Below are 14,481 nucleotides of genomic sequence, written 5' to 3'. Positions count from 1 at the left end.
CGATTTAACAACTATATAACTATGGATTTGCCTAGCAAAGGGATTTGAACGTAACAAAAATATCTGAGGAATATTTATTGTCTTTTCATAAACAGTATTTATCATTATAACACTGCTGCAAGCAAGTGTTACTGTTTGTGTGAGGGCGCGTCTGTCTTCTCTTTGGAATGCGTGACGTACGTGTTCGCTCCACGTCATCTCCACGTTGCAGGATTCTATATTACTGACGTAATCAAAACGAGACCAGAGGATTTTGACAATTTTTCATAAGGAATAACATGTCAAAATCTCACCATGGCTATTCGTCGATACAGAAAACACGACTCGGATCCGAAGGAATATGATCTTGCTACAGAGAACTAGGTATAACGATCTTAGAAACACGGATAATGTGATTTATCTATCTGTTCTCAAATTATTCTTGAGACATGAGATCAAATTAAAATAAAGTACAAGTGTTATATAAAGTTATTATTTTAGATTAAAATGCTCACCATGTTCCAAAGTGTTCGACTGTGTTTTGGATGCATCTCTTGTTGTTGGTATTTTACCACTCAATGTGTGTGTATTCTTTTTGCCTATCGTGAATTATTGTTCAACATGACCGATACAAAACATAATCTAGAGTTCACTTAAATTAATTACTTAAATATCTCCATATATTAAACTGTCATCACAGTAAGAAAATCTTACAATGCTGACAAAAATAACCATATTGTTCATATAGCGCATACATTAATTGCAGCAGCTGTTTTGTTTTTCAGGTGTTGCTAGGTATTATTAGTAATTCCTTTACAAGTTGTGTGACGTCATAGTTGTGGCAGAAAATATAAGGACATCATTTGTTATATTTGAATTTATTTCATGTATTGTTTTGAGTGAGAACAGGTTAATACTGCATGTCTTGGCTGTGTTAAATCTGTAAATCTTTGTTAGCTTCGTTAGTCATAGCTTCTCATTCAAATTTAAACTAATGACTTTGTATTCACTTGGGTCTGTGATATTTCATACTTCTTTATCTCACAGGAAGTTTAAACTCCTTTTTTATATGATGTTTTTTTGTGTGTGTGTGTGTGTGTGTTTTCTGTAGGTAGTGGAAAGAACTGTTGAGCCTTCTGCATTGGGAAATTGACTCCACATCATGTACCTCTGTCTGCCATTATGAGGTTCCCAAAGTTAGCTTTCATCTTTATGTTTGTGGGATGCCTGGTGGTCTACCTCACCTACGTCAAACACCATTATGATAACTCCAAGACACCGGTATCTGACCAGCTGCCCCAGTATAGGATGGATACCCATAAACATCCAACCTCATCTCAGGTGGTCAGTGAAAATTTCCAGTATGGTATTATGTTTGATGCTGGAAGCACTGGAACCAGGATTCATATCTTCAAATTTCAGATGGAGCCAAATGGTATGTTCAAATTTAAGTGGTATTTTAAATAATACTAAAATAACACTGTGGCAAACATATTTTACACTAAAATACCATAGTTACTAAAGTTATTGATAAAAGGTATATTATAATTAAATATTAATTCATGTTAATGTTAATAAATTATGATTTTGTAGTAGTGCCAAGAAATATGGCCATGGTGTTTTGTTGAAAATTATGGTTACTGTGATAAAAAAAATGTAAGGGCTTGTTAGATCACTGTAATTATTTATATAAAACTTATATAACTCGTTGCCTACTAGTACACTGAAATGCACACTTCCTAATTATTTATTTATTTTAAATCTACAACCTTACCGCCAAAATACCATAGTGTTACTATAGTAAACCAGGGGTATGTTGACTGTGTGGGTGTTATCCACAGATATTAGGTTTACTGCCTAGCGCAGCCCTGATCGTCCAATGGCTTAGTTATTGCAGCCCAATTCTGAGCTAAATCAGTTAAGTGCTGCTTTAGCCTTTATTGTTAAACCTATGATTGTCATATTATAATGGACATCAAGTAGTCTATGCTATCAGGCACGCTCTCTCATGCACACACATCCTAGCTAAGCCTGATGGGTCAAAGGTCACACCGAAGAGTATGGTTAAATTTGATCAGTGGCTGAAACATTTGTTTATATCGTTTATTATGCAAACTTTGATATAAGCCACGTGGAACCCTACTACTGCAGTTAATCAGTGTTACACATATTCTTTTATGAATTTTATTTCATATACTCTACCGTTCAAAAGTTTGGGGTTGTTAAACATTATTACAATTTAAAATAACAGTTTTATATTTAATACATTTTCAAATGTTATTTATTCCTCTGATGGCACAGCTGAAGTTTCAGCAGCCATTACTCCAGTGTCACATGATCCTTCAGAAAACATTCTAATATGCTGATTTGCTGCTCAAGAAACACTTATTATCAGTGTTAAAAAGTTTTTTTTTGTAAATCATGATAGTTTTTTTCAGGCTTCTGAAGACGAATAGAAAGTGCGAAAGAACAGCATTAATTTGAATTTTTTTTACTGCCACTTGATCAGTTTAATGCATCCTTTCTGATTAAAAGTATTCAAAGCATTAAAAGTTAATGTGTAAATATATTTTTATAAATCAATGTTATGATATGTCACTGTTTTTAAAGCTAACATTTGTCTTTGTGTGTTAACAGAAGCTCCAAAATTAGCCCACGAGACATTTAGAGCTATAAAACCTGGACTGTCTGCATATGCTGATGACCCAGAAAAGGTAACCAGTAAAATGTGATCAAGATTTATAGTTTTGAACCCTTCGCAAATGCCTTTGCAAAAGTTTTGTCATAGTATCTTTTCCGTCTACAGTTTGATGGTCATATTAATGTAGCCAGTGCTGTTGTTTTACAGAGTAAGGAGGGGCTGTTGGGACTGTTAAAGGTTGCTAAAGACACGGTTCCTGAAACGTTATGGAGTTCTTCCCCTCTTATGCTCAGAGCCACGGCAGGGCTCAGACTGCTGCCTGGTGAGAAGGCCACCATCCTGCTGGACAAGGTCAGAGATCCATCAGTCACCAAACAAACTTTCACTGTATAGAGTGGTGCAGGGATGACGTCAAAACCCAGAAGACAGATTCGCCAGTGGTTCCCAAAAGATTTTCCTATGGGGTTTTTCAATTTATGAATAAAATAAGGTCTGTGGTAAACATAACTTGACGATACCTGAACATTTTGTAAATTTTGAAGCTGTTCTTTTTTTTTAAGCAACATATGTTTCTAATAAGTCACTAGATAAGAATGCTTGTAGTGTAAGTGTGAAGTTTACGTTGTAGAACAAAACATTCAAGTATCGTCAAGTTATGTTTACCGCAGACTAGTGTCGTCAAAAATATCAATATTTTGAGATGAATCGATACTGAAATATCTGAAATGGTTCCAATACTTCTTTTCTGCAGTATCGATACACAGATGCCAGCTGCACATTCTCTCTATCTTCTCTCCGACGGCGAATTGACACACATTCCTGTCACTCACTCATCTCATTCACTCCGATTGAAGAGTGCTTGTATTAAGCGAAATTTTACTCGTTCCCACAGGTTTCCCGCTCTCACCAAAAGAACGCTCACCACTGATAGCACTCTCATAAAGCCGCCTTCAAACAGATCGGGAGTACTAAAATGTCAAATTTTTCATGGCTTATTGTGATTAAATGGCCAACAGTAACACTGTTTATTGGATCCATGCCTGAGCTCTTAAAGTGACAGTAGTCTAATAAACCTGCTGCTGTCTGTCATGTTAATCAAAGAACAAAAGACAGAGAAAATCACTCGCTGATCTTGTTTTGTAACTTTAATTTAAATAACAAATGATCTATATGCTGGTATATATGGAAGTTTTTTCCCGTGGTATCAAAAATGGTATCGAATATCAATATTTTTCATGTTATTGTATCAAAGTTGGAAATTCCAGTATATATCCAGTATATATTTATTTATATATTAAAATTTAAAAATCCATTATAAAAACCCCTAGGAAAAATCTATATACACTCTTACAGCTAGTACGCAGGGCTAGTGTTTTGAGTTAACTAAATGTATTCGGTTACTTTATCATAAAATTTCAGTTTCATTTACATTTGTTAATTTAGCAGATGTTGTCTTTCTTTTGCAAAGCAGCTTATAAATGAGGAATACTTATTTTTTAAGGAGACAGTTTTTAAGGAGACAGTGATATTAGACATGTAAAAGTTAAATTTGTTTAATACACTAAAGGTTTAGTACGGTTGTAGAGATGAGGGCTGTCTTCTGGCATTTCTTGTTCTTCAGCCTGTCATCTCAGTATGTCCTAACCATGTCTTGACATGCTAAACCTGAAATCTCTCTGCTGCAGGTGAGGGAGGTGTTTAGCGAATCCTTGTTCTTCTATAGACCGGACAGTGTGTCAATCATGGATGGCACAGACGAAGGTACCTTGTCAATTACTCCTTTGCCCTACTTTTTAGCATCTAATTAATTTAACAACAGGGCTCTTTGATTACGGTATGAGGGTCAGATTATTTCAATAATTATTTAAATAGCAAATAAACAAATTTATTTTGAGTCTAACGTAAAAAATCAAAACCAAACAAACTACTTTTGTAGTCAAAAACGTGACTTTACAGTCTCATCTAACAAATCAACTGGGTTTTGTTTGACAAGCTACTTTGAAGATTTTAGGGTTATTTTTTTTACATTAGGAAAACCGAGGAAGCACATCCTGAAAGTTCTAACTGATGACAAAAGTTCTCGTTTCTATGATTGTAAAGTTGCAGTGTTTTGCTGAGCTATGATCCATGCAGGAGTCTGTCCGTCTGGAATGTGAAACCGGCAGATGTTACTGTACATCTCCAGCTCGTCAAAAGCTTCCGGCCACTGCTGTCAAGCATTTGCGCTTCTGGCATAAAGATATAAATTGTAAATTGAAATTTTCTTCAGTAATGGCTTGAGCTGTGTGTGTATATTAACGATAGATAATGCGTATATGGGACTTTAATCCAATCCTTTAAAATAGTTCACACAAGTAATAATGAGCCCAGAGGATAATGTCCCATGTGCACTATAATCTCAGCAAACAGATTAGCGGCCATTAATTTGCTAGGCAGTAAATTGCTTTTAAAGGAACAAAACTAGCATGGGCAAACAGTGTTTAGCAAAAGCCAGGTTAATACTGCTTTTTTGTTGATATACAAGTTGTCTTTGCTTAATGGGTAGCAATTTGTGTTTGAAATTTTGTAAAATTAATGCTTAAACTCTGCAGGTCCCGTAACTGGATAATCTCAGTCTCATTATCAGCGTGAGTCTAAACTCTCCTGGACACACAAGCTTACCCAACCAGATTAGTCCATCACAGCAAATCATACAGACTTATTGTTAATGCTGTGCCAAAGTGGTATATGTGAGGGAACGGGATGGAGGGATGGAGTTTATAGATACTAAGTGAGTTTGGTTATTTCTGAGAGCTAAAGCCCCTTACTTTGTTAAGAAGCAACCTACATTCAAAACAAACATACAGTTTATAAGAGTTTTAGCACAAAGATCCAATGATGCACTCACTCGCCAAAGTCTTTGTGATCTGGCCGGACCATGACTATATGTTAATGCTAAACTCTCTAAATGTATGGAATCCACCAGCATACAATGTACAGTACTGTTCAAAGGTTTTGGGTCAGTACTTGTTTGTTTTTTCAGCATGTACACATTAAATTGATGACAGTAAAGACATTTATAATGTTAATTAATATTAGACTATTTCAAATAAAGCTGTTCATCAAAGAATCCTGAGAAGAATAGCACAGTTTCCACAAAAATATTAAGCAGCTCTGGTTTTCAACTGTATCAACACTAATAATAGTGTTGATACTAATAAAAAGCCTAGTTCATCCCAAAATGTTAATTCTGTCATCATTTACTCACCCTCAAGTTGTTCCAAACCTGTATGAGTGTCTTTTTCTCTGTTGAACACAGAACAACAAGACAGTTGGTAAACAAACCCGAAAATTTCCGGGTGAGGTATCACTTTTAGCACCAAATCACCATATTAGAATGATTTCTGAAGGATCATGTTACGCTTAAGATTGGAGTAATAAAGCTGAAAATTCAGATCTTGTTAAATAACAACTGCTCGTTTCTGATGTTGGGATCTGTCGGATGGATCTGCATACCTGCAGGTGCTACACACAGCCAGGAGTTTATTCTTATTCTCTTTTGAAAAAGTAGCTCTTTTGTGTTAAGAATAATGATCCATCATTCTCTGTATTATATCACTGCGACTGGTCCGGCCATAAATGTGTAAGTGTGGGTAATAAATGATTAATGTATTTTTCTGCCTGAAAGGTTTTTTGCAGCTTAGCTTCAGTAGGACTGTGAGAAAGTAGTATTTTTTTTTTATTGTAAATTTTTTTTTATTGGGCTAACAATTAATGCACATTTGTATTTACACAGGCATGTCAGCTTGGATTACCATAAACTTTTTAATAGGTAAGCAATTTTAGTAGTCATGTTATACTGTATGTCACGACAATTTAATCAATGAACATCAACAGAACAATAACAAAGATGAATCTGGACACAAATATATGATTATTTTATACCTTTCAACAGTCATCCTGCCCACATGCAAACTTTTTTCTTTTGTTTTCTTCTTTACTTTTACTTGAAAATGTTTGGTTTGTTCCTTAGTCAGAGTGATTTAAAAAGTCTCTCCTTTACAGGTAGTCTTCATGGCACTGAGACTCCTACAGTAGGCATGCTGGATTTAGGAGGAGGCTCGACCCAGATCACCTTTGCTCTACAGGATGAAGTGAGCCGTGTACATGCATATATATACACAAATATCTGTAGACCCATGTTAATGAAGTCATGTCTCTCTTAACAAACTACCGTGATGTTCTCCCATCCCATGCATTAATCCGCAAATGTCCTGTTAATCCCATAGGCCTTGTAAATGAAGGTTGTTGTACATTGGACGGAGAGAGTTAGAGAGATTCTTTCTCTTGAACTAGGTCAGGTCCTGTACAGGCGGTTTGGATTGAGGACCAATTTATTATGTCATTACACAGTTTCTCCGAGAGCTCTAGTTCCAAACATGAGCTCAGAGAGGAACTGCTCTACAGATTGCATCTTACTTGAAGTTGCTGACAGATGTTGTGTTATAGTCTGGACTTCAAACTGCTACACTAGGCAGTTGCTGACTAATGTTGTTTTTAAAAAAGTATACTGGACAAAAAAATGCAGTGAGACTAGTACAAACTAGAATTGTACAATCTCATTATACCAGATTCCTGCTCAAGAAGATCTGAATGCTACCTTTATACATCAATATTTGCTTGTTTGTGTTCCGTTCCTGTACAGAAAACCATCCAGACCTCACCCATTGATTTTGTGACATCGTTTCAGATGTTCAACAACAGTCATGCCCTCTACTCACACAGGTAAAGTGGTAAAGAATCTAGTGAATAAAGCAATATATTATGCTGTTGAATTCTGTAGAAGAGATCCTTCTGTAAAATCTTTTAACATGTGTAAACATGTTTAACATGTGTTTTTTTTTTTTACATTAACACATTCTCACTGAGCAATCTGAGAAAAAATATTATTTATGGCTGATACCCATAAATTGCAAACTTTAAAATTATATACTATTTTGTTAAAATAAATAAAACATGAAAAATTAACGACAGAAATCAACTATTTTAAATGCTGCAAGTAAATTTTAGGCATCACAACATTATAACGCACAGAATGAAAAATGGATATCCATTTTTAGATTGGTTGAAGATTGGTCATTACTTTTTATTTTATTTACATTTTTTACATTAAGTTGTTAAACTGTTTTTAAAGATTTTTAGAGGATGGAAATATTGAATGTAAAAATATAGAAAATGACCACGAACAATTAAATATCCAATATCCTCATGCAAGTCTTTAGTACATCCATTTTAAGTTATAGTGATAGTTTCAGCATATTACTGTTTAAAGGGGTCCTGTTATGCTCTTTTACGAAGTCTTGATTTTGTTTTTGGGGTGTACTAGAATATAGCTTTCTTGCTTGATTGTTTAAATAATGCATTTTTTTCCACGTATTTTACATTATTGGCTCAAACACGCCAATTTCGATGAAGCCCCTCCTTCCGAAATACGAAATGTGCTGTGATTGGTTAGCTTTCCCAGTGTGTTGTGATTAGCACCGTTTGGCGTGCGTTCGGGAAATGTCCCTCCCCTTCTGTAAAAATGAATAAGGATGGCGTCAATTTCAAACCAATTTGAGCCCGATTCAGACCCTGACAATGTTAACAAGAGGATCATGCAGAACTGATTTCATGGACAGATTTCATAGGACGTTTCAGAGTGGTATGTTTTTAGTTGTTATGCACCATTTAATCGTGATATTTGTCAGAAAACTAAGCTAATACAAACAGTAATCGATCACAAAAACATGGTTAATTTTCCTATGGAGCGGTAAACCATCCTACAAAAGCGAGAGCTTACCAAAGCAACAGAAAACAAGCTGTTCACCATAAAATGTGCAGTGCACAGATAAACGTAGGGATTATAATGTTCAGGAAGTTTTTAAAATACATTTTAACCACCAGCCTTAGGAAGGCCAAACAAATGAGTTTTGGAAACGGGGTGGAAAAAAACATTGTCTTTGCGACAACGCTGTCTTCTCTAATGCAGCTCAACCAGGACTCGTCCCCTTTTTTGCGTATTCCGTGGGCGGGGATTATTTAAATGAGTAACATTATGACTTCATAAGATCCGGAAAAATCGTGTTGTAGTCCAAACGAGACGTTTGTTGTATCTCTCTTTAGAGTGGACTTTGAGCTTTGTAACCTTGCAGATCTTTTTTATGCTTCAGCTTTTCAGTCCAACAGTGATGTTACGTGACTTGCAGTCTTCTAGCACCAGGATCAAAGCTCTGTCCGATGTTTGACACCACCACCCGTTGGTTGCTGTGCTTGGTCAGGGTTGTCCAGGGCTTTCTAGGTTATGTTAGCTCAATGATTAGTGCATGACAAGTGTTTATGAGGCAGTGTGTGTTTGCCTCGCCTCGCTCTCCTGATTAGAGTGTAATCACACAAGCCTCCAATTACAATCCCATCGTGGGACTCATCTCCAGATTACTAGAATTACTAGTTATTCACTGCAGGAGATTTGACGCAACAAACCCTCCAGCAGAGCCCAACCAAACAGACTCTTTACCCATTGATGTTTAAATGGCAAGATAGTGTTGGATGAGGAATCACTTTTGGTGTATGACTCTTGCTCCAAAGTATGCAATCTCATACCTCATACTTTCATATGAAATGCTGAAATATTTGTGATTTATAGTTAAATGTTATAAAATACGTATATATACGTTACCGTTCAAAAGTTTAGGGTCAGTAAGACTTTTCAAATGCTTTTGAAAGAAGCCTCTGTTCGCCAGAGCTGCATTTATTTGACCAAAATACAGTAAAAACAGCAATATTGTAAAATATTATTACTATTTAAAATAACTCTTTTCTATTTTAATATATTTTAAGATGTAATTTATTCCTGTGATGCAAAGCTGAATTTTCAGCATCATTCATCCAGTCTTCAGTGTCACATGATCCTTCAGAAATCATTCTAATATGATGATTTTCTGCTCAAGAAACATTTCTTATTATTATCAATATTGAGCTGCTTAGTGTTTTTGTGGACGCTATGATACATTTGTTCAGGATTCTTTGATGAATAGAAAGATCAAAAGAAGAGCACTTTTTTATTTAAAACCCTACATTTTTTATCAGTAGTGTATTTGTATTTTTTTGTATCTTGCATATTCACCCCTTTAATGTCTCTGGTCTTTCTCTGCAGTTACCTTGGCCTGGGCTTGATGTCAGCCAGACTTGCTGTGTTGGGAGGGTTTGAAGGACAGCCTTGTATGTGGTCTACAATCTCTCTTCATCTCTTGCTTTTAAAGACCTCATTCACTAGATAAATAAGCCATTATCTAATCTCTTAATAACGCACTGAAGATTAATTCCTTGGTGGCCAGCTGTTGAACTGATTTAGTTGAGGCCAAAGAGAGAAACTGCCATCAGTGCAATAGCTTCTACATGCAGTTTACTGCTGAGATTTACATTTAGTACACTACAGATGTAATCATATTTCTTTGTTTATAGTTTTGTCCATTGTATGAGTGTATCCCGCTTCTCTCAGAGTGGGTTTTAAGGTTAATATGAGCAAGACATGCATGTATTTGTGTAAACGTGCTTTTATGTTTGGCCACCAGGTGGCACTGCAGAACTCATGTTTGGATTTGTCTTCCTCAGCAGTGTCACAGTTACTCCACATAGTGGCAGTAAAAACGCTAGTATGCATAAATAAATCATTCTTCTTCTTCTTCTTCTTCTTCTTCTTCTTCTTCTTCTTCTTCTTCTTCTTCTTCTTCTTCTTCTTCTTCTTCTTCTTCTTCTTCTTCTTCTTCTTCTTCTTCTTCTTCTTCTTCTTCTTCTTCTTCTTCTTCTTCTTCTTCTTCTTCTTCTTCTTCTTCTTCTTCTTCTTCTTCTTCTTCTTCTTCTTCTTCTTCTTCTTCTTCTTCTTCTTCTTCTTCTTCTTCTTCTTCTTCTTCTTCTTCTACTTCTACTTCTACTTCTACTTCTACTTCTACTTCAGTAGCAGGACCCCAAGAGCTGATTAGTCCATGTCTAGCCTCAGATTATTCTGGACAGTGGGAGCATGCAGAAGTACTCTATACTGTGAAAGGCCAGAAAGAAGGTATGAAATATGTTGTCTGTATGGGTTAGGTTTTTGTATTTATTAACCTTTAAAGTCCCCCTGTAATCAATAATTTATCCCTTAAACTCATCTTTGATCACTGCCCCGTCTCCACTCACTCGAGCTCAGAATGCCTGGTCCTCTCTGTCAACTTTACTGTAGTAAACGCTGCACAATGGCAAGTGGAAATACTGGTTTCAGCCATAATATGTTTGAACCAGAAACTGATTCAGAAGAAAAGGTGGAAGAGTGAATTATAGGGTTGTCTACAAGTCGGATGTATCAGAATGGTAATGCGTTTATGTATCACTGTCTACAATGTCAGACACAAAACGGTAATTAATATGATTAGCCTTTTGCTTGACTACGTTATCAAACAGCTGATAATGTGTTGCTAATGTTACACAATCTGTCTGCCTTCTAAAAATCAGTATCCTTACAAAAGATTTAAACAACTTAGAACGTCAGTGGAAAAAGGCATATAGTTCATCATAACATCATAATATAAATATAAATCTACCCGATTTTTCAAATCAACAAAAATATAGCAGGATAACCTGGCTTCTATTGAGACTCCCCTGCTTCAGAGCATAGTAATGATGATACGCTAAAGCCCACCGGCATGTTGACGTGATTGGTTACAAGGTAGTTTGTGACGTTAGAAACACCAGCGATTTTAAACTGTGTTTTTGAGACTGTCTTTTTCACTGCAGTTTTAAAGAAATACTCTGCAATGGTGTTAACCAATGAATTTGCACATGGTTTGTCTTAAAGCATATAAAAACACCACATAGACACATTAAAAACTTGATTTTCACCACAGGAGGGTGTTTAATTACTCCCCAGAATTGTATCATATATAAGATCTTATAAAAATGTATATATAATGTGGATGTGTGTAACATATATAATAAACAGTCCTGTTTATCAATGAAGAGTTGAACCTGTTTGTGTTTTATTTGAATCATTTGTGTATGTGCTCTGTTCCAGGGGAGCCCATCTATGAGTCTTGCCTTAAAAAAGTGGAAAAGATGATCTACAAACGGGTGAGAAAAACAGAGGAAGTAAAAGACATAGACTTCTACGCATTCTCTTACTACTACGACAAGGCTGTGGATCTGGGCCTCATTGGTGAGAGATTAGTCTGATTTCTGTCGTTTGATCTGATTCAAACATTGTCTCTTTTTTTTCTAAGATTTAAGATTAGCAAATGAGTCATATACAAATAGTTTGTCTCTGTCTCAGATGAAAGCAAAGGGGGAACTGTCAGAGTCAGTGATTACATTGAAGGAGCCAAAAAAGGTAAGTGTTTGGATATGGTTGTATTAGTCTGATTATATTTGTGCAAGTAACTCTTAATTAAATGCACTACCATTCAAAAGTCTGGGATCAGTGTTTTTTTTTTTTTTTTTTTTAAAGAAATTAATACTTTTATTCAGTAAGATGCATAAATTGATCAAAAAGGACAGTAAAGACTTTTACATTGTTACAAAAGATTCCAAATAAATGCTGTTCTTTTGAATTTCCTATTCATTAAAAAATCCGGAAAAAATGCATCTCTGTTTCCACAAAAATATTTTTCAAAAAACAGGGAAGACTGCAGTAATGGCTGCTGAAAATCACTTTGCCATCACTGGAATAAATTACATTTTAAAATATAAAACACATATTTTTAATTGTAATAATATTTCACGATATTACTGTTTTTCACTCTATTTTTGATCAAATAAATGCAGCTTTAGTGAGAGCTAATGACTTCTTTCAAAAACAAACAAAAAATCTTACCAACTTATTGTGGCAGGTATAAGTTTTCAGGATGGCATTATTGCTGTAATATTAGATTTAAAAAAAAAATCACTTAGTTTACCTTAACTCAACAAAAAATGAATCTCTTCTTTGTGGTGCAGTGTGCAATAACATGTCAGCCGGAGGAATAAATGAGACTCCGTTCCTGTGTTTGGATCTGACCTACATCTCTGTACTACTTCAGGAGCTTGACTTCCCGCCTGATAAAGAGCTGAAGGTGTGCTACTCTTGATTTATGATTCCTGACTGTGTGGTGACTTTTGTACACCGATTGCAACACACATATATTGTCAACTACAGCAGTGTGTGATTTATCTGTAATATTTTGAAGAACAAATGCCATGACTCATGGGCGAACTGTGATTTTCTTTAACCGTATCATTCTGTTTAAATTTCAGCTGGCAAGACAAATAAATAATGTGGAGACTAGCTGGGCCCTCGGTGCCACTTTCCAGTGCATAGAGTCACTCCGTAAGCACGGAACGTGCTGAAAACACACACACTCACAACGTTGTAATGCTCCACAACCCAGTAAAGCACTGACTGGTTTTTATTCTCTGGGAAAAAAATATCTACATTGATTGTATTTGCCATTTTGTCATTGAACTTATTGAAAATGTGAGTTTTTATACATACCTCTGACTTTATGAATGTTTCTTATTAGGGTGTTAAACTATGTGTGAGGGTAAAATGTATGTACTGGTCTGGGTGTTTACAGCATGTCAGAATCATATCAGTCAGGGTTAACTATACATAACTGATCAAAAAAATTATTTCCCTCAAATGATTTCATTTGTATCTTGTGTTTAATTATTTTTGTAGCTTTTAGATCGGTTTAATATATTCCAAATGTTTAAACAAATCATATACTTCTTATTAAATATCTACTCTCAGAGGTAGGAAAAAAAAATTGTTTTTTTTCTGTTGGTAAGAACAGACCTGAGCTGTTGCAGTCATGTCCATGTATTTTTCTCAGATATTTATTAACTTGCTGTTTGATGAGGCCATGTTCTTTACTATTAAATGTATTAAATATGTTTATATGAAATGCCATAAAAAAAAGATCCTGAGTCTGTTGAAAACTTTGCTTCCAGTATTGAGAAAGTGCAATTACACAAAGTTCACAAGAAGGTCGTAGAATGAGACAGCAGGATGTGGTCTGGCTCCAGTCACGTCTTTCAACCTCAAACTTGCTGCTGTTTGTTCTTGGCACCAGCAGGTGTCGCAACACTAAGGCCTGCAGGGGTTGGGCATGGGCAGTCCGAATGTCACAATATATTACTCAGGTTTACTCATAGAATGTTGTATAGAGGTTTTTAGAAAGGGAACTTCACTTCCTAACCTGTATAGCATTTACAAAATATGAGTTTCCTTGTCCTTAAGGGTCTGTGAACATAACTTGCCTTGTAACTTGCCTATCTTTGGGAGCAAATGATGGGTATCGACAAGGCAGTGGAAGCCATTGACCATATATTGAAAACGGTATGAAAATACATTTTCATGTGCCTGAGAGCGACTTGGATTCCTGTCTGAACTCCATAAAACGGGGATTTTCAAAATTAGGTCCGGGGATCCCAAGGGGCCCACATAGGAGTGCCGGGGGGTCTGTGGAATAGTTTAAAAAAGAAATAAGATTAAACTAAAATGAATTGATTTAAATAAATAATACATCTACAATAATGCAACATAATAGAAACAATTGATGCCTTTTCGATTTTAATTTTAGGATGGAAGGAGGCCTTTGCACTAGGATGATCATATCTGGGGCAAGTTAAGTTAGGTATAATAATTATAAATGTTTGGAAATAGTTCTAGATCAAGAATAGTCCGTCACGCTACTCTCACTGCAAGTCAGCTACAGTTCCCACACTTACAATCAGACTTCACTTCTAAATCCGACTCCTCCCACTTCTAAATGTTTGAAGGCTCCATATACGGCCAGATTGTGGATCGAAATCAATCCGGAACTGTATCAATT

General features: G+C 35.7%; 1 protein-coding gene across 2 annotated transcripts; it reads left to right on the top strand.

Annotated features, from left to right (window-relative positions):
- The first annotated feature begins 213 nt into the window (after positions 1-213).
- On the top strand, positions 214-13,585 carry entpd6 (ectonucleoside triphosphate diphosphohydrolase 6). Of its 2 annotated transcripts, none has more exons than XM_082144139.1 (14): positions 214-363; positions 1,091-1,414; positions 2,617-2,693; positions 2,828-2,971; positions 4,306-4,381; positions 6,396-6,431; positions 6,665-6,753; positions 7,305-7,384; positions 9,795-9,859; positions 10,599-10,697; positions 11,688-11,828; positions 11,943-11,999; positions 12,605-12,720; positions 12,902-13,585. In XM_082144139.1, the coding sequence occupies exons 2-14, from the start codon at positions 1,162-1,164 to the stop codon at positions 12,992-12,994; spliced, it is 1,326 nt and encodes a 441-aa protein (XP_082000265.1). In that variant the 5' UTR covers positions 214-363; positions 1,091-1,161; the 3' UTR covers positions 12,995-13,585. The 2 variants fall into 2 exon arrangements, with proteins under 2 accessions (XP_082000265.1, XP_082000264.1); XM_082144138.1 differs by having other exon boundaries at positions 10,596-10,697.
- The last annotated feature ends 896 nt before the right edge of the window (positions 13,586-14,481 follow it).

This window comes from Leuciscus leuciscus, assembly GCF_965113295.1.
Source record: "Leuciscus leuciscus genome assembly, chromosome: 17".
In the NCBI taxonomy this organism is placed as follows: domain Eukaryota; kingdom Metazoa; phylum Chordata; class Actinopteri; order Cypriniformes; family Leuciscidae; genus Leuciscus; species Leuciscus leuciscus.
The sequence above is the reverse complement of the archived record's forward strand: the minus strand, read 5'-3'. Positions and strand labels throughout refer to the sequence as shown.

Coding starts and splice junctions, on each gene's coding strand:
- entpd6 (XM_082144138.1), top strand. CDS start 1,162: ATGAGGTTCCCAAAGTTAGCTTTCATCTTTATGTTTGTGGGATGCCTG. Junction 6,432..6,664: donor TACCATAAACTTTTTAATAG/GTAAGCAATTTT, acceptor TCTCCTTTACAG/GTAGTCTTCATGGCACTGAG. Junction 12,721..12,901: donor CGCCTGATAAAGAGCTGAAG/GTGTGCTACTCT, acceptor TTTAAATTTCAG/CTGGCAAGACAAATAAATAA.